Raw genomic sequence first — 25932 nt, 5'->3', positions numbered from 1 at the left:
TTATACCCCTTCTCCAAGTATTGTGGCCAGTGTAACCATCACTGTCATTTAATAAGTGTTGACCATCTTCTCTGAAATACTAAATGTGCAAATTCTCAATTATTTTGTGGTAAAATAGCTAAGATGAAGAGAGAATCTTGTAAGTGAATATCTCTACTTGAAAATTATCAGATAATTTTGTACATTGTAGATTTGACATTGCTTAGCCATCAGAATGTCTTGAAGAGGTGGAGTGTTCATGACTATGCTGAATTCAGTTGCAATGGTTATTCAAAATTATCTGACACAGCATGCTGACAATCCTCTCCTGATGTAGTGAAGATCTGGCTAATATTCCTTTTTGGCTTGTTGTGGCATCCCACCCTTAAGGGGGAAAGAGCACCCAAGATTCATAGATGCCCATGGTGGAAAAGGAATGACAAAAGTCAGAGTCAGCAAAAACTTAGGAACTTGTATTAGTAAATTATACAAATGGCCTGGAAATTGGGATGTCAGTCCCTGACCTCCTATTATAAACAAGTGGTGATGGATTTTGAGTAGGGGGTAGGATGAAATTGGAAAGGGAGAGAAAATAAGAAAGAGAGCAAGGACACAAACAAACATCACCAGCCCTGGCCCTAGCATCAATCCATCTGATGGGGTGTCCAAGGGCCTGGGGTGCCTGTGGGGGTACCTGCTTATAGCCAGGCTTGCCCTGCCCTGCAGTTACATTTCTCACTTTCTATGCAAATTAGCTATCATGAGCAGTGTGTTCTTCCAGACCTTTCTGGAAATGGATTGAGGGCTTCAGGAGCTTTGGTGGTCTTGATCCCCCCCTTACTGCAATGGGAACAGCAGTGGCACAAACTCAAACTGTTGAGTTCACGTCTTTTCTCTTTAGGTAGCTACTGTTGTATTGCCTTTTCCTTTAATTTCATACAAGAGCAATGCTTTTGTTTTAAGATTTGCTGCAGCGAGCACCGTGCTGTGGTGCACATTCTTTCACCATGGCCGTGTCTTTTCTGAGGAGCCCTCAGCCTCCCACAGCGTAGGAGAAATCCATCATACTCGTGAATGAGTAAAGCATGGTGCCACTGCTATGTTAGCAGACAGATTGCTTTCAATAAAGTTTTTAATAACATTGTGACTTCTACTTGAACTGGAATAGGAGCAACTAATTTTTAATGCATATGCATGTGGCCTGATTCTCTGGCATAGTCTGTGTTCTTGTGAAACAAAACCTAAAGTAGGGCCTTAAGGTATAAAATGTTGTTATATCCTGATAGGTTTCAAAATATTGTATTGCTTCTCTCTTTCCTGGGCTTTGTGTGCTGTACTGGACTCAAGTAAATCTGCTTTGTTTTATTTTAGCATGGCTAACTTGAAGATTGAACTCTCTAAGCTAGATAGTGAAGCCTGGCCTGGAGCACTGGATGTGGAAAAGGAAAAACTGATGTTAATCAATGAAAAAGAAGAGCTTTTAAAGGAGCTTCAGTTTGTTACACCACGCAAACGGACTCAAGACGAGCTAGAGCAGCTAGAAGCAGAAAGGAAGAGGCTTGAGGAAGAGCTGGTGTCTGTGAAAAGCACACCCAGCCAAGCACTTGCTGAAAGGTAAGTGGTTGCTTTTGGCTAATATGAAGTGCTGCTTTCTGCAATCTAACCTTTGTACTCATTGCAGACCCTGAACTATGCCTTGATGGGCTGTTTTCCTTCAGTGACTGTTCTGTGTAGGTCTTATTTGTTATTAGCCCAATGGGCAGAGAAACAAAGAAGTCTTCAGTACTGTGAGAGAATGTGAACACCCTGTATCTGCTCTGCAGTGTCAGTTGCTCTGCATTTGTTAGCAGCATGAAAATGCCTGTGACAGATGTTAAATAACTGAGGAATGTCAACACACCAGCGGGAAGGCAATACATCATTCACTCGTTTCTGATAATAGCTGTAAACTGTTTGAACTCAGGTTACAAAGATTATCTTGATTGTTACAACATCTGAAGGCGTTCATTGTGAGTTTTATTATGCAAAAAAATGCAACAAAAAGGGGGAAAATCCCCAAAAGTTCAGATGAGAAGGATAATTGCTGCAAAACTTTCCTAACTTGGTGCTACCTAACTAGTAAGGGTAGCTACTCTCACAATAAATTGTTTTTAGCTGTATTCAGACTTTGAGAAAATCAAAGCTGACTGTTACAGATGGACTTTTCATCAGCTCTAAGTGGAAATAAATTTAGGGCACCTCTAGCCCACATAAAATGCAATAAACACAAAATGTCATTGTGTGTATCAGTGTAGTATACCTTACTGAAGTAATACAATCAGCATTGTGTGGCTTTCTTACTTCCCTCTACTAGGAAACACCTGCTGTTGCTCCAGTGTGCTGTATGGCCAAATTCCTGTTATAGGATTAGAAGCTGAGTCCTAAATTCTAGCTGAGTAACAAGGACATTTTTTGCTTAGGAAGTACAAATGTGTGTTTTATGCAATATTTTTAAAACGTTTTTACACTTTATAATAGTTTAAATTGCAGTATGTTAATAATCCAGATATGTTTTAGAAGAGGAGAACTATATTTTCACAGGAGAAGCTGCCTGTCTAAGCTAAATTGAATCTAAGGTTTTGATAATATGCTGTTGTATAGCTAAATCTTGACTCAAGCTATAAATAGGTAGCTGGTGTCTGAATTTTGTGGTTGGGATTTGCTTTAGTGAAAAGTAAGTTCTGCACCTGTTTTCCCATACATGTCAGGTGCCAAACTTGGAGTACCTAGGGCAAGTAAAATTGTCCCCCATTGTCAAGAAGAAATTAATTTTCCATGTGTAGTGACAGAATGAGTTGTTAGAGCTTCCTTTTCCCCCCTCTGTTTTCCTCAAACTTTTTTCCTTTGATTTTTAATCCTGAAAATTTGGAGTGTTTGGGCTTTATTTCCTGAAGTTAATGTACAGTATGTTGTGCTCTGCTGATTGAGGTAGCACTTACAGTGGCTTCTGGGTTGATTTTTTATTATTCCAGTGAATCTCCAGTGGATTTCTAGCTTCAACTCTTTATATTAAAACTGTCTCCTATGGTGACTTCAGAGCACATAAATTCTTTCACATGAGGCTATTTTGAGGATTATTTCGGATTTGTCCACTATAAACATAAAGTGAATCTTCTTTTTCAGAAGGATTCAGATGATGAAACTTTTTCGAAAATGTTATTTTAAAAAGAATACATTTAATTGTACCAGATCAATCAGCAGGATTTTGTTTCTTGGAGATGAGGGAGATTCTCCTCTCTGTTCTCAGTGGAGGAGCCATGCCATCTTCAAAATATTGTGCTATTGTTGCATTACCATTTTCTTCTATGAGGTTTCATTAATGCCTTCAGTTTGCAGTGTCTTCACAGGTAATAATAATGAAGTAGCTGCATAAGAAGCTGTGGATTATGCCAGAGCTTAATGCAATGAGGGTTCTTTCATTTGGTTTAGTGGTTTGGGTTTTTTTATTTCTAAGGGGAAAAGAAACAGGAGACGTGCTCTGACTTAAAACAAAAACATTATAGCATAGCCCTGGGTTATTTTGGTGCAGGATGCTGAAATTGCCACTAGTAGATGTTCGTGGATTCAATTTACAGAAGGAGAGTGTAGATCATAACATATCAACTTCAAAAAGGCAGAGACAGGGCATACTCTGGCTGCTTTAAGAAGCCTTAAAGCAACTGTGTAGAAATAAGTGGATTGTGAAACTGTTGAGAACTACTTGCTACTTTCTTGCCTCTGAGTTCCATTATTGCTTAATCCTTGGCAGTATCTCCCAAGTAAGCACAGCCATTTGAACAGGTCCATGATTTAAGTACTTGATTGATTGTGCTGTTGCCTGCAAAACGGGCACCTGCTCTTGTTCCTGTCACAAACATGTCCACCTAAGTCTGCATTGAAAGGTTAGCTACGTGCACTTTACCTTTTATATGTATTTTCTCTAAATATTCACTGCACCTCTCAGCAATGTTACAATCTAAGATCAAAAGAGAAAGATGTCTCACTAACACTGAAGTCCCTCCTGCAAGGAGGAACAGATTGATTTAAATAGAAGTGGTGCAAACAAGAGAGACAGAGGCCCGTGTCAGAACAGATTACAAAATGGTTGTTTAGGTGTTTACACAGGGGTTTCTGGATACTGTAGTTCCTGCTTGTGCTATAAAGAGGGAAGGTTCATTGTCTGAAAGTTTTGGAGCTGGGGTTGTTGGGGTTTTTTTTCCATTTTGCCAGATGTAGGATGAAAAAACTTTACCTGAATCTCAATTTGTTGTGAGATCATAAAATTACTTCCTGCATTTCCTCAAACTTCCACAAGTGATTCATCACTTGGCTTATGTTTGAGATTTGTGACTAGCATCTTTCTGACATTAGCCTGCAGGTATTAACAATTGTATTTAATTACTAGTAGATCAAATTACTTCCAGGAAAGAATTTTTTTCAGGTGCTAAATTATAAGGGATAAATTATGTTTATTAACCTCCTTAAGATGGTAACAGAAAACAAACTATTAATTGTGCTTTTGAGACAAAAACCAATGAAACCTTTTAGTTCAGTAGTACAAATTCAGTTGCTATAATGTCTCTCTCAAGGTGGCTTTTTTTGAGGACTTCATTCAGAGCAATTCCTAAGCTTTTTTTTTTTTTCCCCATCTTCTGCCATTAGTAGTTGAACACAGAGCAATTTCTATGCCTCTTCCTTGAGGAAAAAATCATAGCTCACTACTGAAAAGCCACAGAAGAGCTAGTGAAGAGCACTCTTGCTTGGGAAAAGCAGGATAGATTAGGCTTTACAATTAGACAGAAAGCATGGATAAATAGTAAAATTATTGGAAAGAGTGTCTGATACTATAGATGAACATAATTCCTGGTGTGGAAACCTGTGTGCATGTCTTCCACAGAATGAAATACTGTGTATGCTTTTAACAGCCTTAGCAGGTATTGGCAGATGAGCACATCACTGCAGTGTGAGAGCACTGTGGCGTGGGCAGTGGAGTGGAAGTCACACCCTGGCTGACCTCGGGGTAACTTATTCACCTTTGCATAACCCACATTTGCTCGCTGAATAAGCATGGGTGTAAGCAAGTGCTTTTCATGCTTTGCTGAATCAGGGACTTAATGTACTTTGCTCGTGTCTGATGTTCAAAGGGAGTGAATTCTGAGCACTCTTGAGTATCTAATTCAGTTAATTCATTTTGTGTAAGAAAGCAATGGTTGATGTTTCTTGTTTCTCAGATTAGTAGCTGGAGAGCTTGCGATGTATCAGTTGACTGAGCAAGGCCTAGAGGAGAAGATAGTAATCCACAACTACAGGAGGATTTTAGCTGAATCCACTGAAAGCAAGCAATTTATTTAGTGTAAATGGAGTGATAAAAAGGAATTAAAAGAGGAGGGGAAATCACTCTAAACGTTAGTGAATCATTTCTCCTATCCAAGAGGAATAGGAAAGTTCCCCATTTTGTGGCTTTAGAGCTGTTCTAGATAACAAAGCAGGAGGCAATAAATCCTGCCTTCTCATAAAGGTGAACTTGATGATGAGCATTACAATGCTGTGTGGCTCTGAGGTGCTGACAAAGCTGTTGGGAATGTAGAAATCTCGACCAAGGACTCCTAAATATGGTCTATAATCTCAGAACCTTTCACTGAATGATGCTTTGATTTGCTGTGCTTTACCTCTATATAAAGATTCTGAAATTAAAGGGAGTGCTTTGATTTTAAACTTCAAGTTATCAAAAATAATACTGGTATTACTGGTATTGGTGTTCTTTTGGTTTTCCTGGTTTAGTTGGTTGGTTTTGTTTGTTTGTTTTTTTTTTCCCTGGAACTGTATTAAGTGAGGAGGGAGTCTGCAGTGTGGCTTTTAAAAACTGCATGCGTGCAAATCTTATTATCCTGAAGTTGCAGCTATTTTCCCAGTGCTCATTTGTTACTTTTTTATTGGGTGCATGTTCCCCTTGGTACAGTGTGATTGTCCCAACCCTGTGCTTGCTTGTACACTCAGCAGGTTTGTTACAGTTCTTGGTATTCTGCAGGTAAAGTCACTCTGCTGAAGCAGTTGGGGTTTTATGATCAGACTGAGAGCTAACACACTATTTTGGATTTTAGTCACTGGCAACCTGATAAAAAAAAAATGAGGGATCTTCACTTTGTTTCTTTTTTATCTATAAAATGTTCTAGCCTATTCTGTAATGCTTTCCTAAACTAATATGTACATATTTTTTCAGATTAAAATTGGAGGACAGAAGAAAAGAGCTGGTACAGAAACTTGAAGAAACTACAAAGTTAACTACCTATTTGCATTCACAACTTAGGAGGTGAGACTGCACTGCATGATGTAAAACCTGTTTTGTAGTAGATCTGGATGTCTCAACTTCATTCTTAGGCTTATCTCTTAGCTGGAAGCTCAGCAAAATATATTAAAGTAAAAAAATGCAAATGTAATAGCTTAAAGTGTTTTGTCATCATGCAAACCTGGAGTACTTTTAGAATTTCAGCAAATTTTCTAAGTTGATAGTTCTGTTATTGTTCAGTAAATACATTTTAAGTGTTTAGAAGGGCCTGCTTGAATTACTTTTCCTGACATTTTTTCCCAGCAGTCCTCCAGAACCAAGGCAGTGGCACTCAGTTTCTCTGGCCTAGCAGGACTCCCTATCTGCTGTTATTAACAGGACAAGATTGCATGTTCCAGCCATAATTTACGTAGCTGGATTTACTTCGCACATGGAGTGTGTGTTGTCACGCAGATGGGAAGCAGTTCTGCTAGAAATTGTCTATCTGGCATCTTCCCAGGTGCTTGGGCTGCACAACTTGCTCTAGAGGTGGCAACATTCCTCTGCTGTCATAAGCTCCATCTTGGGGATCCCTGTGCTGTCACATTGACCACACAAGCACCCACATCAGAGTGGAGCAGGTTTCCAGTGGGATATAACAGCTGAGAAGGCTGCTGTTACTGCCAGGCCAGCTTGTCAAATCTGCAGCCTTCTCCAGAAGAAAAGGGGTTTAGGCAGGTGGGCGAAGGCAGAGTAAATGGCCCTGGTAGTGTGCAGGTTGGGCACACTGAGCTAAGCCAGGTATAGGTGCTTAAAAAACATAATGCCCCAAGCAGCCTTTGGTTGTGATCTGTTACAAGGCAGATTCAGTCAAGCTTCCCTCTCTTTGTTCTGCTTTGTGCTGGTTTAGTCGAGTAACATCAGCATGTGTTTGTGCTTTGTTTGCAGCCTCTCAGCCAGCACGTTATCTGTGTCTTCAGGGAGCAGTTTGGGATCCCTCGCATCCAGCCGGGGATCGCTGAACACATCAAGTAGAGGCTCGCTAAACTCACTCAGCTCCACGGACCTCTACTATAACCAAGGCGAGCAAATCACAGATTTGGACTATCAGTACAAACTTGATTTCATGTTACAAGAAAAAACTGGTTACATTCCTTCAGGGCCTATCACTACTATTCATGAAAATGAAGTGGTCAGTTCCCATGGGAAACTCGGTTACAGTGACTCTCCTTCAGCTGCAGACCATCCCAAATTGACTGAACCTCCCAAATCTGTGACATCACTGTCTTCCAGATCCTCTCTCTCCTCCTTGTCCCCCCCAGGCTCCCCTTTGGTTTTAGAAGCTGCATTTTCAGTGTCAGCTCAAAACTCCCCTCTGCATCACCTCACTACGGACTTTGAAGACTCTGACCTTTCAGGTGATTTTGCAGGCATTAGCTTCTGCGAGAACCAAATATTACTGGACTCTGAAGCCAGAGCAGGATCTCAGACTCCTACAGATGATAAAGGTCTAAACGTTAGGCAGCCTCTGCCTTCTCTACACGAAGAAAGTTCAGGTAATTAAAAAAAAAATCTAATGCCAAATGTATGTGCAACATGAAAATTAACAGCTGGCTCTTGAAATGAGGAGGTATGTTGTGTAACTGAAGAGTATCTTGATCAGCATGCACTTGCATGTTCTGAGGGATGTTACCTAACTTCTAGTTTTGGCTGCAGAGAGCTGCAATCACTCTGATTCTGTCCATATTTTTCAATAGCCATTTTAGAAAGTAAGTTCACGTATTGTAATCTGTCATGAAAACAGTAACACAAAAACCTGAAGATAGATTTTGAAAGCTAGGAGGATGCATGCTGTTCCTAAGTTCTATCAGGATGTATGGATATAGAGCAAATACCCTCTGCTGGTTTTTTGGTAACTTGAAATCAGATATTTGTTTCTCATTGAAGAGTAAGTTACAAAGTGACATCCTCAGTAAAAGAGACTTCTGGACTGTAAATTATGTGTTATGTGTATCTAATTATTTGAGCCTGCTGTCACTGAAAGATCTACATTTCATTTTGAATTGAGAAAGGCAGGTCACTACATTACAGTGAGAGTTTCCCCATTTTTAACATAAATTTCACAGTTTTAGCTTTTTATCCAAGTTAGAACAGAGTTCCTAAGTGAGTCTAGGATCCCCTTGCAGTCTGTGGGTAACTTCCAAAAGAATGAGACATCTTGTCCTAAAGCATACTTTCCTTTAAGGAAGAAGGGATGAATGACTGAGTTATCAAGGTATCCTTAGTTACTAGTTAATTAGGTGTGATGAATTCCACTTCTGGTCTGTATCAAAAGCCACACCAGCATACTTAATCATCTTATATTGTCAAAACCTTTGGCAGAGACAGAATTTCAAAAATCCCAGCTGTCAAGATGGCTCGTGCTCAGTCTTGGAGTTCTCGCTTTGCTGCCTTTTGTTCAGGCTGACAGTATGTTGTGCTCTCTCTGCACATTTATTCTTTTCTGGTGTCATTCTGTGTCATTGTCTTCAAGTATGTTGCAAACCATTCATGTTTATGTTACACTCTGTTTTCTCAAGGAAGAACTGAGTGAGACAGATTTCCAGTAGTGCTGAGCACTGGCAGCCCTATTTGAAACCTGGTCAGTACCTGGCATTTCCAATTGTATTTCTGAGCTGGTAGGGAAGCAGCTAACTAAGGAGTTTGGTGTTTTAGAGAATAAACATGGCCTAGCTCTTGAGCATTGTCCAGATTTAGTACCAAGTTTGAACCGTTGTGCTTGGAGTTTTTAAATTTTTAATAAAAGTACCTTGTCATGTTCATACAGTTATATATTTTAATGAGAAATTTGCTTGTATTTATTTAATTCTCTCAAGGAACTGTTATAACATCTGTTGTCTAATTAGATTAGCTTACTGCAGTACTGTGGTAATTTCAAAGCTGGCCAGAGCAAAGTGGCACCAGAAGAGAAAGGTATGGTGTGCTTAGTACAAGCTGGGAGGCCCCACTCTGTTTCACTGTGCAGAGAGAAAACAAGAAAATGACTGATGTCCTAATGGTCTGAACCTATAAAATGCAAAATTGAAAAAGCATGGAAAGGAAATCTGAGGGGAGGGGGTCTTTTTGTCCTTTGTCTTTTCAGGATAGTGTAGCACAGTAGTTACTTTACTTTAGAGCCATATTATAAAAGATTGAAACAATAATTAATTTTCCTGCCTGTATTTCAGCAGCATATCCTTTCCAAATTAACAACAATTTTCAGTCTGTCTTTGCAATCTGTCTGTAGCTCACATGGTTGGAGAACTGAATTCAAACTGGTTTGGAATTTGGGAACATTTTGGGCTATGTGAAATCAGATTTTTTTTAAAATTATTTGTATAGATCATTATTTTTAAAGACATTGTGTGGTTCTCTTAACATTTTTTCACTTTTTGAGGACCTCTTATTCTGGATATTGTCTGCTTGCCTTTTAAGTCTATATAAGTAGTTATGGTTTTAAAATGTAAATTCATTCTGTGATTCTTCATACTGATACTTCCCCATGTAGCACCATATGCATAATACAGTTCATCTTTAAACTTGTATTAAGGCTGCCAAAACAAGTATTTGAATTTTGTATAGCCAGGTATTAACTAATTACACTTCAGTAACTCTGGTTTCCACAGTAAAATGGGCTTCATGGTGAGACTTCTTTAATTAACAGTAAGACACAGATCTGGGGTTTGTTCAGTGTTTCTACTCCAGTTTCATCCTTGAAACTGCTGAATGGGATGCTGAATGGGAAGGTTTGAACAAACTCAGCCAGAGGCACTAAACCTGCATTGAAAATTTCTGCCCACACCCTTGGGTTTTTACAGGACTACAAATCTGAATACTGCCGAATCTTAACTTGGGCATTGATAAAGACTCGAAGATAGTACAGCTCCTTTTCATGTAATCTGCACTGGCTCTCTAGATGCAGTGTTCACCTGCTTCTCTGCCTGTCTGACTTTTCTGTACAGGTGAACCATAGAGATATTTGCTCCTCTGCACATGTCCCTGCTGTCAGAAACCAAGTTGGAATATCTTGTAGTTCTTCCACAGTCAGTCTCTGTCATTGTCAAAGTCAATTCAGGCTGCTGTGGTAATTCCTAAGGGTAATCAATAAATCATGTCATCACCTTCACCCCTCACATGGTGAGGGGGAAGGGAAAGAGCACTTCATCATCAAGGAAATAGTATTCCTACTGCCATAAATAAAAGCACAAATGCAGCAATCAATCATCTAATCTAGAGCCTTAAATTTTAACATCTTAACAGGATGTAAAGTCATGATTCAGATGGGGATGATAATGCATACCAATATCCTCACCCCTGGCAGATAAAAGGACGGCATAGGCCCTCAGCTTGCTGTGCTGCAGAATATGGCTTCATGGCATGACACTCACATATGAATGCAAGTTGAAGATTAAAGCTAAGTAGTCATTGAAAGCCTGTAGCAGAGAAAGTTTTTGATGATAGTAAACCAGAGAGGATTTTATTTCCAGCAGTTATATCACTGGGGAGAGGATGTCTGTCTGACTTTTGAATATTTAATAAACAGTAGGCAAGCACTTGGCATGTAGCTGCAGTGTTACCACAGTGCTGAATGTGAACAGGGCAAATACTGGTTTAAAGATCAGGAAAGTGAGGGCTGATAATGAAGGATAATAACTAGCTCAATGCATAAGGGTGATCATAGGAGTCTGTGTCTCTGGAAAGAAGTAATAGTACATTTTCAAGTTCATCAGTCTGGTTATATCTGTAGCCAGAATATGTAGCAAGAGCAGTACAGTCTCAGAATGTTTAATGATATGGAACAAAACTACTCTGTGATACTCAGCTAAGGGTCACTGCTTTCAATGTGACAACTTCCTAAGCTATGCTCATCTCTCTTTCTGACTGTTCATCTCTTGGACTAGTTTTCATTCTTTTTCCTTTTTGTAGGTGGTGATTTACCAAGAAGAACAGCTGGTCATCTGCTTGAGGAGAAAACAGCTTGTGTATCTGCTGCTGTGTCTGATGAGTCTGTAGCTGGAGATAGTGGTGTATATGAAGCCTCTGTGAAACAGTAGGTTTGAGAAATCATGCAAGTCTTCCCACCAAAAATTTAAATATATCTATGATCAGTTACACAGTAGCTGCAGAAGATGGTAACCAGCCCTGCCTTTTTTAGAAATAATTTGTATTTTTAAGTGGGAAGAAAGGCGTATTTGCCAAACAATGAAGTTTGATCTGAGGGTTTTTTGTGCTTGTATAACTTGGTTGAATAGCATTAATATATTCTTTATAATCTTGGGGTTTTTTCCTTGCTAGAAGTGTTCCCAAGAGAAACTATGCTATGATTTAAACTATGCAGGTTTTGCCATGTGACTCTATTGTCAATACTCAGAGTTACTGTTTTCACTTCTTGTTTTATTAAGTATTTTTAAGATTGCATAGCAATTTTTGGAATGTTTTTATTTTTAAAAAGAGGTTATAGAAAAGACATGAACAAACTTTATTGTAATGTTAGAATTAAAACAATCCAGGTTGAGGCTTATTGTTCACTGCAGTGATCAGGATATAAGAAACATACTTGCTGTTATTTTTTTGACCAGACAACTTCTATAAGATTTTTCATACTAGTTTATATAGTATGGTCTGTAATCTTCAGTAATCAGCCTCAGGCCTTTCTGAAGCATTGCTGCAGTTGTCAAACTATTCCAGCAGCAACTGCCCCTAAAACAAGCACTGCTGTTGTGTAGGCTCTGAAATTCTTATTTGGAGTGCCTGCTGTAATTAAGTCAGCATGTTTAGGAGGATGGATATATGTTCTGTATATGCATGTGTTAATAATTGCTGAAAGCTAACTATAATTTTCCAAAATGTATTTGCCTGGTTTTCCTAGACCAAATGAAACTGAGGACACTGTATATAGTGAAGATGATGCAACAGCTCTAGAGGCTGCTCAGGTACAAATAGGACTCAGGTGAGTGACCAGCAAGGGGAATATTTCTGTTGATCCAGAAGTGTGAATAGTAAACTTCCCTTGTGTTGTCCTTTTTTTAACAGATATGACCACAGCAATTCAAGTTTTGTGATAATCATAGTGCGGCTTAGAAACCTTCCAGCATTTCCTGTCCCCCTTGGCTGTAAGGTGTAAGTCAAACAATCACTGACATAGAGTTGGGATATAAGAGTGTAATAATAAATTCTAAAAATTCGCTAAAGAAATTGGTTGATTTATGGCTTTAGAGCACTGAAGTATGTACAGAACTTCTCAAACTGTTGTAGTATTTAGCATTGTAGTATTTATGAAATATGTAGTATTTAGTATTTGCATATTCCAGCAATGCTGCAAGAATAAGATGTTATCAGGAAATTTGCACATTCCACTAAACTGGAATAAAAAAGGATTTTAAAATGGTGTTTTATCTACTGCCTCTAAACATTCCAGCTTTGTGAGCGCAAAACAGCTATGCTATAGTTACTAAAACCATTCTTTTGCTACTTTGGCATCCTTTCAGCTCCAAATGCTGTTTTTTTGCATTTATTTGTCTTTTTGATGGAAAATGGGATTTAAAGCAGTATTTGTCTTTTAAGTGAGCTTTTAAAGGAAAGGGGTAATTTAATAAATTGCAAGAAGACAAGCACAGTCACGTTGAGATACACCATCCCAAACAACTAGAGCTTGGGGGTCTGCTAAGAATTAGTTCTTGATTCAATTTGGACCAACAAAGTCTAAAAGTAAATTGAAGTTTGAATCATGTGTAGAGAAAAGCCTGAATATGTTATCACTGAGTTTCTAATCCAAAATTCTCATCTGAATAAATAAGTACAGGTTGCCTTGGGGACACTTGTACTTGAGCAAGCTTTTTGACAGACTGTAAGATGACCTTAAACTGTTGAAAAGCTTAATAAGATTGGAGTAGGATATAATCAATCCTTGAAAAATTTAGTTTTCTTGGTGATTCTTTTCCCTTTGTATCCCATTGGCTTAAATTTGATTGGCAGATAAATAGGAAGCCACTGGATATGGAAAAGATGCATTAAGGATAGAGGCCTGGGTGCTTGCTGGATTTTTCTGTTTGTTTTTGTTAATAACAAATGGTTATTCTACTACTATCCTTCCTTCTTTGAACTAGTCTTTCCTCTGCTGACCTTCCAAGTCTACTAACATTTAGCACAAGAAAAACAAAAAATCTAGAGAAGAATAAATTGACACAGGTGAGAGGAAAAGTAGATAATGTAGGATGACAAAAAGATGTTCAGTAACATAAAGCTAGGCCAGAGCAGGCCTCTTTTCAGGAATTAAAGTGTGAAGTTGTAATTGATAGTCAAGAAGTCCTAACCTGCTGCTGCTAAAAGAGATTTGATGAAATTAAAGCTGCACAAAACAAGGAGGAAGAAGGGGCAGGGTAAAGGCAGGACCTTGCAAATCGCATTTTTCTGCCACTTGCACTTGTGTGCATGTATGTATAATCTGTACAGATACATAAAAAAATAAAAAAGAAAAAAGGGTCTGAAAAAAGATGCTACATTATAGCTGCATTTCCTAGAACATCAGTTGGATAAATTAGTACTTTGGTGAATGTTTACACATGGAAGAATAGATTTGACATGAGGTGTTAGTGCTACTGTAAAAACTGCTCACTTTTAGCCCAGGTAGAACACAGTTGAAGGGTTACTGTGTCAGGGTCACTTCTTCATCAGTTGAGAAGTCATAGGTTTGTCACAGTAAAATCTGATTCATCGACTGACTCTTTAAGTTTATTAATTAAAATTAAAGTAACCACTCGTATACAAGAAAGTGGGAGAACAATTTCTTTCACTTCTTTGTTTACCCTTCATTTGGCCTGATGCCAATAAATTGGCAAACAGTTATTAAAAGAAAGTTCTAATGGACTACCTTTTAAACATACTTTTGATACACTTTATCTTCTATTCCTACATCTTTTATAAATGTTTTTAATTGCTTAGTCTATTAAAATGGCTGTTTTCAGTAGACTGCCAATTGCTCACCTACAGTTACATGAATACAGCAGCAGCATTACTGGAGTTACAGTATGCTACCACTTCACCTCAGGACTGGCATGTCGAAATGCTGGATACCTGCTATCCAGGCTGTACATGTGAACCAAACAACCTAGATTTTGCTCTTTATTCCAAGAAGTTTGGCATAACTGGGAAATAAAGATTATGCCCAAATTTAAGTAAAAAAATCATGTTTCTCACAGACCTAATTTCTTTTGATTTAACTAATGTAAAATTAAGTTTTTAATAAAATTATTGAAACTCTGCATGGAGTCAGAAAATATAATAGTAGTGCTATAAATTTTGAGAGAAAAAGTAATTTCCACAATTATTTACATTGACCTACTCTTTCTTCTTGCTTTAGCCAGCTTCATTGCATTCTATTGTCCAGTGAATGCCATTTACATTTAAAGCCAGTACCAGAAATGGACTAATAGATAGGCACAGAAAAGATGTTAAACTATGCTCATTTGTGTGTATGAGAAACTGTGCAATAGGTAAATAGCACATACAAATTGCATTAAAAATGTCTTTACTCTGTCAAGCTCCTGCTAAAGTGACACCTTCAAGTTAGCTAGTACAACTTTTATCCACATAATATCCATTCCTATTGGCTTCATGGAATTCCTATTGGTTGTATGAAATGAATGCAGCCTTGTAACAGGCTCTGTGTTTCTCTGTGTTTCCATTTAGGCTTGTGCAAGATGCATTCTTCCAAGTTTCACTTAATATGTTATGAATTGATCTTAAGCAGCTATGGCCCTAGCTATTTTGTTCCTTGCTTTCCTTAGTTTCCTGCTTTCTTTGAAAATCTTGTTTGATTTGCTTCCTTAAAAGATTAAAAGACATCACTGCTTTTCACTGCTGCTTGCATTATTCTAAGACTTTAATTTTTACATCCACCCCAGTTCTTCTCATTTTTTAAAATTAACATTAAAGCCATGTTTCCTGCCACTTGTGACATGATCTTCATTGTTTACAGTAATTAAACTTGGATTGAGTCCGAAACTGCTTCCACTCTTGCTACTACTACCATACCAGGCACAGAAATTCCTTCTTGGGAAATGTTTCTGCAGGGGAGTTCCCCACTCATCTTTGTCACCTCTGTTCCATTCCACTGATAAGTTACTGTTCCATTTTGTTGCTATGCAGTCCTTAAGTTGATGGGGTGAACTTCTCCCCTGCATCACCAGCAAGTGGCAGCTAAAACAGAGGTAAAGATGTTGTTTTGTTTCTGGCAGGTATATCAGAGTGGCAGTCCTTCCATCCTCCACTGATATCAGCTGTCTGTTCCGCACTAAAGTTCATCCTGCCATGGAAACCATTTTATTCAACGAGATATTCAGAGTGGCCATTTCTCAAGTGGCACTGCTACAGAAGACACTGAGAGTAGATGTGTGTGCTGTCAGTAGGACTCGTCGGGAAGAATGCTTGGTATGTGGTTTTATTTCTGGTGCTTCTTTGGCATGCATTTGTTTATAGTGTGCCCTCTTATTCTGATGGTCAAGGCTGCTAAAATTCCACAGCACTTGGAGACAAAGTCTGAAGCATAACTTAGTTGTTGCTACAGTACCTAGAATACTGCCTTTCTATGAAACTCCTGGTACAGAATCTAATCCTGGATGGAAGGTGTTTTGATAATTCTAACACTACTTTAACCCTTTAATTACAGATTGATATTTCATCTTTGCCATTTTATACATAAAACCCCTATAAACTTCAATGCTACGTTTTAAAGTAAAAACAGAAGAAGAGCCACAATAAAAACCAATGAGAGCAAACCCTCATTATCACAATTTGTCACAGAGAACAAACTAAATTACATTTTGGAGGTTATTTTAGAATATATGATGGACACCTTTTTGGTCTTTATGATCTGTTGAAATAAAAAAGCATGACATTTATAGATCAGCCCATTGGAAGCTGTCACTTTGAATGTTGTTGTTAATCGTCGTCATCACTGAATCAGTGATGCTTCATTTACTTTCAAATTGCTTTTGCATGGTCTGGTACAACTCAAGTCTAGTTTTTCACCACGAGAGGGATTTTAGTAGCACAGTGAGATGTGTGCAGTTAGCGCACACAGAAGAGATGCTGCAGTCTGCTGGGGTTCATTGGCTCTGACTACTGTGAAACAGCTTCACTTTTCAGAAGTTAACTTAATTTCTGGGGAATGTGTTGGCCTCTTTCAGTATGTAAGAGTTTTCCCCTGAGGAAAGGGAAGGGCAACAGAACAAAAATGCAACCTCAGGCAGGATACAGAGGTGAAGAAAGGACTCAACAATAGCAAAAAGCCCCAGTGAAGACAAGACTTATTCCAAAGATCAAATGGAAGAGTTGGGAGTATCATCCCCAGGAGAATGCCCTGGACAACATGACCAGAGTCTTGGCAAGAGCTATGTGTGCAGCCCAGCAGCTGTGAAGATAATATGCTTTGCCAAAGAACAAAGGATTTTAATCTCCAAGGCACAGCCCTAACATGAGTACTTCAGAAGTTTTCCCAGAGTACCAACTCAGTGGATGCCAGTGTTTGTCCAAATGAAAGGGTTTCTTAATCTCTTTTACTGGCTTTTCATCTCCTTCTTCCCTGGTTAGAGCAGGCAAGGTCATCCATTATTTGCCATATGCATGGTTTTTGTGGTGGGACAGTTGAAAAATCATGTGACACTTGCTGTCCCACAGCTGGTGCTGCACAGGTTTTCATTGCTGAATGCACTAGAGCAGGTGTGTGCAGTACTATGGTATGGTGTAGGGAGACATTTCTGCAGACTGAAATAAGAGATGGCAGAATGGACAATATGAAGGACATTTCCATGTACTTCTATTTGTCAATTTTAACTGGAAGTAGAGGGAGATAGAAAACTGTACAGTTAGAAAGGGAATTAAGGTTCATGTCAAATTTGTGCTGCCTGTTTTGCATGATGAGTACAGTAGAATGTTTTGTAGAAAACAGAACAAATTTAAATAATTTTTTTCCCTTTTCTTATTTTGTACAGGCTGGGACTCAGATCAGCCTGGCAGATCTATCACTTTCTGATGAGACCTGTACTCTGTGGTACAACCTGTTGCCTTGCAAGCAGAGTCCTGGCAAAAAACCCAAGGAACAAAATGACGAATACATGTTTCTGTTAAGCAAGCAATCACAGTCACTGGACTCACTGGACTTGGTGAGTGATGAGCTGGCTATTACTGTGATAGCAAGAAAAATGCCAGAGACTCCAATTGTGCCATTGCATTGTAGTTATTTGAATGTGGGAACTGCCATCCTGAAGGTCCAAGGCCCTGTTTTGCAGGCACTTTTGTCTAGAGTGACTTTGTGTGAGTAGGGCCTTCAGCTGTGATTCTTTTTAGAAAGAATGTTATTGAAGAGCTTCCTTAAGTGTGTAATTTATTTTCATATGCATACATTAAAAATTGCTATTTATTAACTGTTGAATCTGCATACTCAAAGCGATTGCATTGAACATGCTTTTATGCAAAACGTACTAACTCTTCTGGTTAAGTAAGCTTTTCTGCTTTAATTCCTTCTTAAGAGAACTACATAGAAAATATAACTTTGAAAAGCACCCTTTTTCACCCAAGAACAGTACGATAGGGAAGGTGAGAAAATACATTGAAGGATGACAGAAGTATATTTGATTGCATTGTCATTTTAAAACCAATTGTTTTTCATTGAGATTTACTCTGTGTAAAAGTGATTATTCAATGTGCTATACACTGACAATTCAAACCCCTTATCCTCGTGATCTGGGGGTCATTGTGTCTGCTGTCATCAGGGAGCAGTAGGGTGATGCAGCTCTTGCAAGAGTTGGCGTTTTCCTACCTGTTATGTATCATTCAACTCTGGTTTACCTTTTTTCCTTGTGAGCAGGATGCTGTGTCAGCTCTGCTGGAGAGGACATCTGCTGAGCTGGAAGCAGTAGAACAAGAGCTCGCTGAAGATGAGGAGAAGGAACAAGAGCGAAGGGCCTCTGAGGAAGACTGGTAAAGACACTTTTCCTCCCTCACTGTTCAGGCCTGAATGATTCAGCTTATTCTTCCTCTTCTTACACAAACAAAAGGGCTGTACTTTTGGAGATCATAGATTCATAGAATGGTATGGGTTGGAAGGGATCTTTAAAGATCATCCAGTCTAATGCTGCTGCCATGGGCAGGGACACCTTCCACTAGATCAGGATGGTCAACACCCCATCCACCCTGGCGTTGAAAATTTCCAAGGACAGGACATCTGTGGCTTCTCTGGACACACTGTTCCAGTGCCTCACCACCACTGGAACTGGAGTAAAGTCTTGTTCTCTTGTATGGTCAATTTATTCACATTCTTGTAGGTTTACAGTCTCTTGGCTGCTCTATGAACTGCTGCCAATGCTCCTCATTCCATGTACATCTTCCTGTGAAACCACCTGGGTTGTGAAGCCACTGGGAGTGCAGCAAAATATCAAATATTATAGTTGCAATAATTGTAACAGGCAAGCTGATGCAACTTAATGCAACTGAAAAGAGAGCTGCTGTCTGACAAAGTCAGTGTGGGTGTGCTTCCATTGATGAGCTTGTTTTTGAAGAAAATGTGAGCTTTCCCAAGAAACAGATTTCTTACTAAATTGCTATTTGAGTTCTGTTATTGTTCAATTTCTTAGCTGCAGTGTAGAAGAAAATACACGCTTTACTGGGGGAAAGGGGGGAGTAGCTTTTTGTTTTATGAACTTATAACAAAAGTCCTTCAACGTTATCAATGTTACAGCCATTGAGTAGAGTGCAGTGCTGTCATAACAACCCTGAAGGTGAACTGTAGTAGCTCTGGGTTTTGCTTAGGGCAGCAATGAAATGTGCCTTCACATGTACTTGGTGGAAGCATTTGGCTGATAGTTGTTTTCCTTGTCAGGAAAATGCATGCCTTACACATTAGTGCAGGTCTGGGCTTTCTGGTATCTTCCTCTGGTGAGCTTTTTCAGTTTTTCATAATAAGCCTGGGCTACTTCTGTCCATACAGGCTAGAGATGCTTGCAGAGGCCTCTGATGAAATTGTGGATGAAGAGGAAGATGGCATTAAGCTGGAAGTAGAAGGTGACTGTAATGATGACCTGGGGTTACTCATGGATGGACCAAAAATGAATGAAGACAAGAACAGAGAGAACAGTGATGAGGCCCAGGAAAGCCAGCAAGCTGCTGTAATTCTAACACTGGTGAATATCTTAAAATTCACATTCCTGCAGTATCTTACTATGTCTAAAATCTATTTCTGAGCAATTAATATAGAAGTCTGCTGCATCTATGCATTTACAATTTGATGAGGCCTTTGCTGTAGCACTTGTATGTATGTACATGTAACAAAATTGGAGTGGTCACTTGTGAACTATGAAGAGGACATTGGACAGACATGCTAAGCAGGACTTGTAAGTCCAGGACAATTAACCAAGACTCTCTATCTTCACTTTTTTTGTTGCATATGGAGGACATTCAAAATACAAGAGTAGTTCAGTACCTTCAGCTTGTGCATATTTAAAATATTTCTGCACATCTGTTTCATTGTTTCCTTTTCTTTTTTTCTGATTTGTGTGCTCAACAGGAAAAAACACATGACAAGAGTCAAGATCTTTAAGCCAATGCAGGGATTTCCTTATTTTTTCCCCTAATTTTTGGGCATGAAATACAAGAACTGTCTTAGCAGAAAAAAGGACAAAAGATTAATGAACAGAAAATTCCAAAATGTGTATTAAAACTGTGTATACTTTTGAACAATTGAGGGTACTATTGTATCCACACAGTTCTTGGTAACTGTTGTTTTTGAAATTATATTCCACTTTCCTGAAAGCACTTTTACTAAAAGTTTAGTAAACATATCCTTGATGTGGTAGAACACTCTCAGAAATGAAATTTTTAGAATCTTTCTGCATCTTAGTAAAAACATTGTTGCATATTTTAAACTCACAAGTTCTATAAAATAACTGCAGTAAAAAGATGAAGAGTGACATCTCGTTCCTTCAACTTTGTGACAATACAAAAGTTTAACATCTCAGTGGACTTGCTGGAAATTGTAATTAACTTCCAATTAATGTGGCAAGATGCCAAATGAGCTAAGGCTGTGGTATTAAAAGGACTGACAGTCTGCTGGGTAGCAAGTAAATATAGATCAAAGCCCTAACTGGGCAAGGGGAGATGGCACGGACGACATGTGAAGGTCAGCCATGCACACAAGTGCTTTGCTAAGCCTGGCCTGGGTGGACCCAGACAAAGAGTGAAAGACAGCAGTCCCCACTGCAGAGCCAGACACAGCACAGATCTCTGTAGGCCACATGCTCTCAGGGTTGCTGTTGTGCTATTTAGGTCACTGTATTTATCTCCTGCACTGTGGAAACCATGAACCTCCTTAAATGACCCAAGCTGAAGAAAAAGCCCCATTGCTCATCAGTAACGTTGGATGTCCCAGCTGCTGCAGAGCTTGGTCTAGCCCAGGAGCCAGGATGATTGCAGCATGGAAGTAAGCACAGGCTGTGCCACCCACAGGGATGGAGCCACTTGAGGCTCCCTCTGGCACATGTGGGACAACTCTAGTGGGCAGCAGGCTGTGCTGAGGGACAGCAGCCAGCAGTGTCTTTTCCCTGGGTTCACAAGGCTGGTGAAGCTCTAGAGATTGCATACAGCAGTCCTGCTGCTGAGGCCTGGGGATGTATGGCAGTATGTCTGGAAGGACCTGGGCAGTGTAACTTTCCCAGCTGCCCCCTTTCAGTGTGCACAGGCACCATCTCTGGCATGGCAGAACTTTGCTCTTCTGCAAATACCAAACAAAGTAAATATAAATGTGCAATAATCATCATGTCTGCAAATGGCAAAGAAAAACATTACTTGCACTGTGTTTGCCTCAAACCTTCTGCCAAGCAGCAAAGCAGCAAAGGCCTTTCTGCAAAAGCTTCAGCTTTACTAGCTACAAAGAGTACCTTCAAAGCCTCTCCACACACTCTTAAGCCTCTTGGGAATTTTGTATTTCTTTACTTAGAATAGCTTCTCTGTAAATGCACAGTGCTTTTTGCCGCTGGTCTTTTTCCATCCACCACAAGGTAATGAGAATGCTTGTGAAGTCTGAAGGCACAGAAACTATGTGGGGGCATGTATCTGGTTATAGTAAGTCTTATCCATTAAATTCCTGTTCACAGGTTGATAAAGAGACTAACACTGAGGAATTGGTTAACGAGAACACAGCAGTCCGACCCAAGGACAGAGCCAGCTGGAGCTGCAGACAGCGTCCCTTTGTCAGGAACAGCATGATAGTGCGCTCCCAAACCTTCTCTCCAGGCCAGCGGAACCAATACATCTGCAGGGTAGGAGCAGAGACACTTGGGATGAAGAGCTATTAACCAAAGAGTCATTTAACTTCTTGGGAATGAAGCATTAATGACACCGAGTCATGTACTGCTTTTCCCTGCAAGAGGCACAGCCTGTGCCTTCTCTAGAGTCCTTCCCTATCTGAGCTGATGTATAGTAGAATTGACTTTCAGCAGAGTTGCATACTCCTGCAAAACACCTCTGCTAGGGCAAAAATACATCCTGTTGGAGAGAAATAACACAGATGCCTGTGCTGGCTCTCTGCAAAAAGTGTTTCCCTGCACGTCAGCAACTCCAGCACTCTCGCAGCAAAACAATTTGTTACAACATGAAATAGAATTCACTGTAAAATGCCATTGCATTACCATATTTTAATAATGCAACCATTTAAGGGTAACAGTGTGGAAAGAGCTCAGTCATCAATTTTAAATCTCGCTTTGTATCTCAGCTGGTTTTAAACCTAGGCAGCCCAAATCCTGCTGTAATTGCATCTTTGAAAGATGTGCAAGCGCTGCCTCGGGGCTGGGTTTTAAACATGGCTTTGGCAGCTACGTTCTCCAGTCTCTCTAGATCTATGGTAGCATGGAAAAAGAAAAAAAGATTTAAATTGTGAGTCTTGCTGCTGCTAAACTAACTATGAAAATAATGTGTTACAAGATATAAGCATAAACTACCAGCTCTATAGATTTTAATCACAGATACCATAGAAAAGGCAGTTTATTTTGATCTTTAGTTTCTACGGGTTATTCATTCCAGTATGTTTTTTTAAAAAAAGTAATACCTATGCTTTAATTCCCCAGTTCAGTTAGAGGCATTTGCCTTAACCATTTGGGAATGTTAATGTTCATCACTTCTCTGTGATTCTCACTGGCAAAAAAAAAAAAATCCTTAGTCAATACCTACGTACTTAAATAACTATTCCATATACCCTCCAGAATGAAATATTGCAGATTGTTTTCTAACAGTCTTTACACAATTTGGATACATTATTGGCTGAATTCAGATGCTAGCCTTCATCTTAGTTCGTGTGCTGGAATTTAATTCCTAAATGGAAATTGGTAGTACTAGCAAAAAAACTTCACCTTAGCCTGCTGCCTATGTAGGTCTTCAACAGGAAGTAAAACTAGTAGTTTAGGTAGTGCAAACTTTGGAAATTTCTGCATCTGGAAAAGTATTGGGCTTTTGTAGCTTTGAACATTGCTACATATCTGCTGCCAAGAGCCAGAATTAAAAAAAAAAAAAAAACTTACTTGGAATAAACCATTCTGTTTCTCATTGTGTATGATATTGCCTGGAAGCAAAATACCCTGTGAAAAGAACATGTTTGCAGATCTGTCTTTGGCAGTGTCAGAAACAGTTGTTGCCCACTGCTGGGGGCTCCAGAGTGGGCACTGTAGCTGCATCCAAGTTCACAAAGAAGGCTGAAGAGCTGGGGTGTCCCCAGTCCCAGTCCCCAGCTTGTACCACAGGCATATCCATCCTTCCTTGCATTACGGTGCTGTAGGAGAGGAAAGCGCCTGTTGGATGCACTCTGGTGAAGTGCCAGCTGCTCTCTAATCAGAAGAGATAGCCTGGCTTTAAGAGAGCACCTCTGATATTTCAGAAAACAGAGATCTTTGAGGCCTAATGGACAGAACTAAAGTGTTGGTACTTTGGAAAATGTCCCTTGAAAAGTGCCTAAAGAACATCAGTGACGATGGCTGCTTCTCTGTATCAAGGAGTGAGCTCCCAGTAATGGCTCATGGCGAAAAGACAGATTTGTCTCTCAAGAGGAGTACTTTGTATTGCAAGTGGTTGTATTTCTGACCCCAGCTCCCAGTCAGCCCTGTGTAAGCACACTTTAGGGCCCTGCCTTTGCTTACTGAAATGTTAGCAGGAGGATTCCTTTTCTTGTCCTCTCCTGAAGAGTTGAAATACATATTCTTCAGAGGGATGCTTCTGACCACCTACTGATGCTGATGCCCCTAACAATCATTCTGCACTGATGTGTATGAAATAATGCTAAAGTTGTGAAGAAGCTACTGCTGAGATGTGGCACATGATTTTAAGAAGCAGACAGTGCTGCTGAAGGAAGATGTAGGCACACTTTGTTTGTTGCAATTAATAACAATACAAAAATACTGCTTGTTGGACGGGTGCATGTCTACAGTAACTTACCTTCCCTGTAGTAAATTTGTTAAAAGCCTGCCCCAGGTAAGCAACATCCATAGTTTGTATCTGCAGCCAATGATTTATCAGTACTTAATAACCATGGTTACCTTCCTTGAATTCCTAAAGAGACTCACTATTCATTCGGTAAGATCAATGGTTGTCCTGGTATAGGATTATGATTTTAGAGTAAATGCTTATTTTAGTTGCAAACTTGTTAACTTTATAGTAACATGTATGTAAAGGCTGAGGCTCCCTCACTGGTTGTACCAGTGCAGGTATATTTGCACCTCTCATATTTGGAGGTGCTTTATGTCTGTTTGTTCTGTACATTTTGGCAGCTGAATCGCAGCGACAGCGACAGCTCCACGCTGGCCAAGAAGTCTCTGTTTGTGAGAAACTCCACAGAACGACGGAGCCTGAGAGTTAAACGGGTATGTGCTGTTACCTGCACGTGGTTTGCAGTGAACTATGGGGACACTGGGAATACCAAATGACATAAAGGATACCCTTTATTTCAAGTATTTCAGCAAAAGCAACACAAGTACCACGATTCTGTCCTGTAGTTTCATGTTGAAATATCAACATATTGGTCTCAGTCCAATGTCAGCTCCCCTCCAACAAAGCCTGTGTTGTTTTGGTCATGGCTGAAGCCAGCAGCGAGACACTGATGCTTAGCATCATGGCATTTCTTGTTGAACTTATTGTCAAAAGGGATCTGTGTTAAAGAATGTGACACAAGGTGGCCTATGCTGCACAAAAGTCAACACCAGCAATATACATCTTGAGCAAATTTTGGTGAAGATTTCAAGGATTTAGATGTCCTTTTAAAGGGAATTGACACTTCACCAAAGTATTCAAGTAGCAAAAGGATTGAAGGACAAGAGAGTAAGAGTCTCTTGCATGAAACTCATTCTTACATAAATTTAGAGAGTTATATTTTAATCTTAATTGTAACTAGAAAAATAGCCCTTTGGAAGCCTTGTTACCAGGAAGCAGGATGCATTGTGCATAAGAAAGAAAAGTCTGGGATACTGAATAGTCCGAAGTGGCTTCTCCTGTCTGACTTACTCATGCAGAAAATCACTGTGAAAGGACAGTAAATAATGTGAAATAAGCTGAAGAAGTATGTGTTTACAGAGTTTAAAACATTATGTGTTCAGTTAGGCCTTGGAAAAGCAAATACTTACAAAAATAAATAATGTAGTTGACATCTGTGGGGAATTCTGTGTGGTGTTGTGTCTCCCAGCAGTGTCATCCCAGGGATCAGAATGGGTTTTTTGTTTTTAACCTTAAATACATCATTGTGCACTTAGTTGGAGCATTTATTTTTAGCTAGCAACTAAAGAAAAATTCCAGGATAGGTGAATTTTTTTACTTCAGAAAAAAAGACTGGTAAAGCTCCCCCTTCCCCCTCCAGAATATTTGAGCTTTTCTGACTGCAGTATGTCAAGCTCTCCACCAGCCTCTCCAGGTATTAATTGTTACTGTCCTGTCTCCCACCGACTCAGCCTGTTTGCCAGCCCATGCTGCGGAGAGCTGCGCAGGAGTGCCCCGCGCGCACTTCCCTGGACTTGGAGCTGGACCTGCAGGTGTCGCGCACGAGGCAGAGCCGTCTGAACGACGAGCTCCAGGCCTTGAGGGACCTGAAACAAAAGCTTGAGGAGGTGAAAGGCAGAGGAGAGGCAGACCTTCCTCTGTGTGTGCTAGAGGATGAACGTTTCCAGAAACTCTTGAAACAAGCTGAAAAACAGGTATGAGCAGCATTCACATATGTGTAAGTATGCCCCTACCTTTGATATAAATTTGTTAAAGAATTTGCTCAATGATGTTAAAAGGTTTTTACAGAAGCTCACATTTGACTAATTACCTCTCTGAATTACATAGTGTAAACTGTTTCTTTATTGATTAATAGTACATTGAATGTAGAATTTGAGGTAACATTTTCCTCGTGCCCTCTATTATTTGAAGTAGGAATTATGGTTGGTGTAGTACAATAGCATTTACTTAAAATTTAGTTTAGAATTCTCACATCCCAGCCATGCTTTTACAGATTTGCATGTGCTTTCTGTCCCTCAGCATCAGTTGCTTTGCAGTCTGCACAGAACTTGTAGCCAAAAAATGCTTGTAACAGGTAGAAGGAGCAATTACCACTCCTTAGAGTGGTA

The 25932-nt window shown here is 39.6% G+C and overlaps 1 protein-coding gene across 2 annotated transcripts in view; it reads left to right on the top strand.

Annotated features, from left to right (window-relative positions):
* Nucleotides 1-25932, top strand: part of WWC2 (WW and C2 domain containing 2) — a 94636-nt gene that overhangs the window by 58917 nt on the left and 9787 nt on the right. The window contains exons 9-21 of one of the 2 annotated variants that reach the window (XM_064710570.1): nt 1351-1593; nt 6218-6307; nt 7211-7818; nt 11228-11351; nt 12171-12251; nt 12335-12421; nt 15538-15730; nt 17293-17463; nt 18168-18280; nt 19287-19479; nt 21448-21612; nt 24106-24198; nt 25276-25518. In XM_064710570.1, the coding sequence (XP_064566640.1) occupies nt 1351-1593; nt 6218-6307; nt 7211-7818; nt 11228-11351; nt 12171-12251; nt 12335-12421; nt 15538-15730; nt 17293-17463; nt 18168-18280; nt 19287-19479; nt 21448-21612; nt 24106-24198; nt 25276-25518 (2404 nt within the window). Of the gene's footprint in view, nt 1-1350; nt 1594-6217; nt 6308-7210; nt 7819-11227; nt 11352-12170; nt 12252-12334; nt 12422-15537; nt 15731-17292; nt 17464-18167; nt 18281-19286; nt 19480-21447; nt 21613-24105; nt 24199-25275; nt 25542-25932 lie in introns of both variants that reach the window. The other variant, XM_064710571.1, reaches the window with a different exon arrangement.

The sequence above is a fragment of the Zonotrichia leucophrys genome, chromosome 4 (assembly GCF_028769735.1).
Source record: "Zonotrichia leucophrys gambelii isolate GWCS_2022_RI chromosome 4, RI_Zleu_2.0, whole genome shotgun sequence".
Taxonomy (NCBI): Eukaryota; Metazoa; Chordata; class Aves; order Passeriformes; family Passerellidae; genus Zonotrichia; species Zonotrichia leucophrys.
The sequence above is the reverse complement of the archived record's forward strand: the minus strand, read 5'-3'. Positions and strand labels throughout refer to the sequence as shown.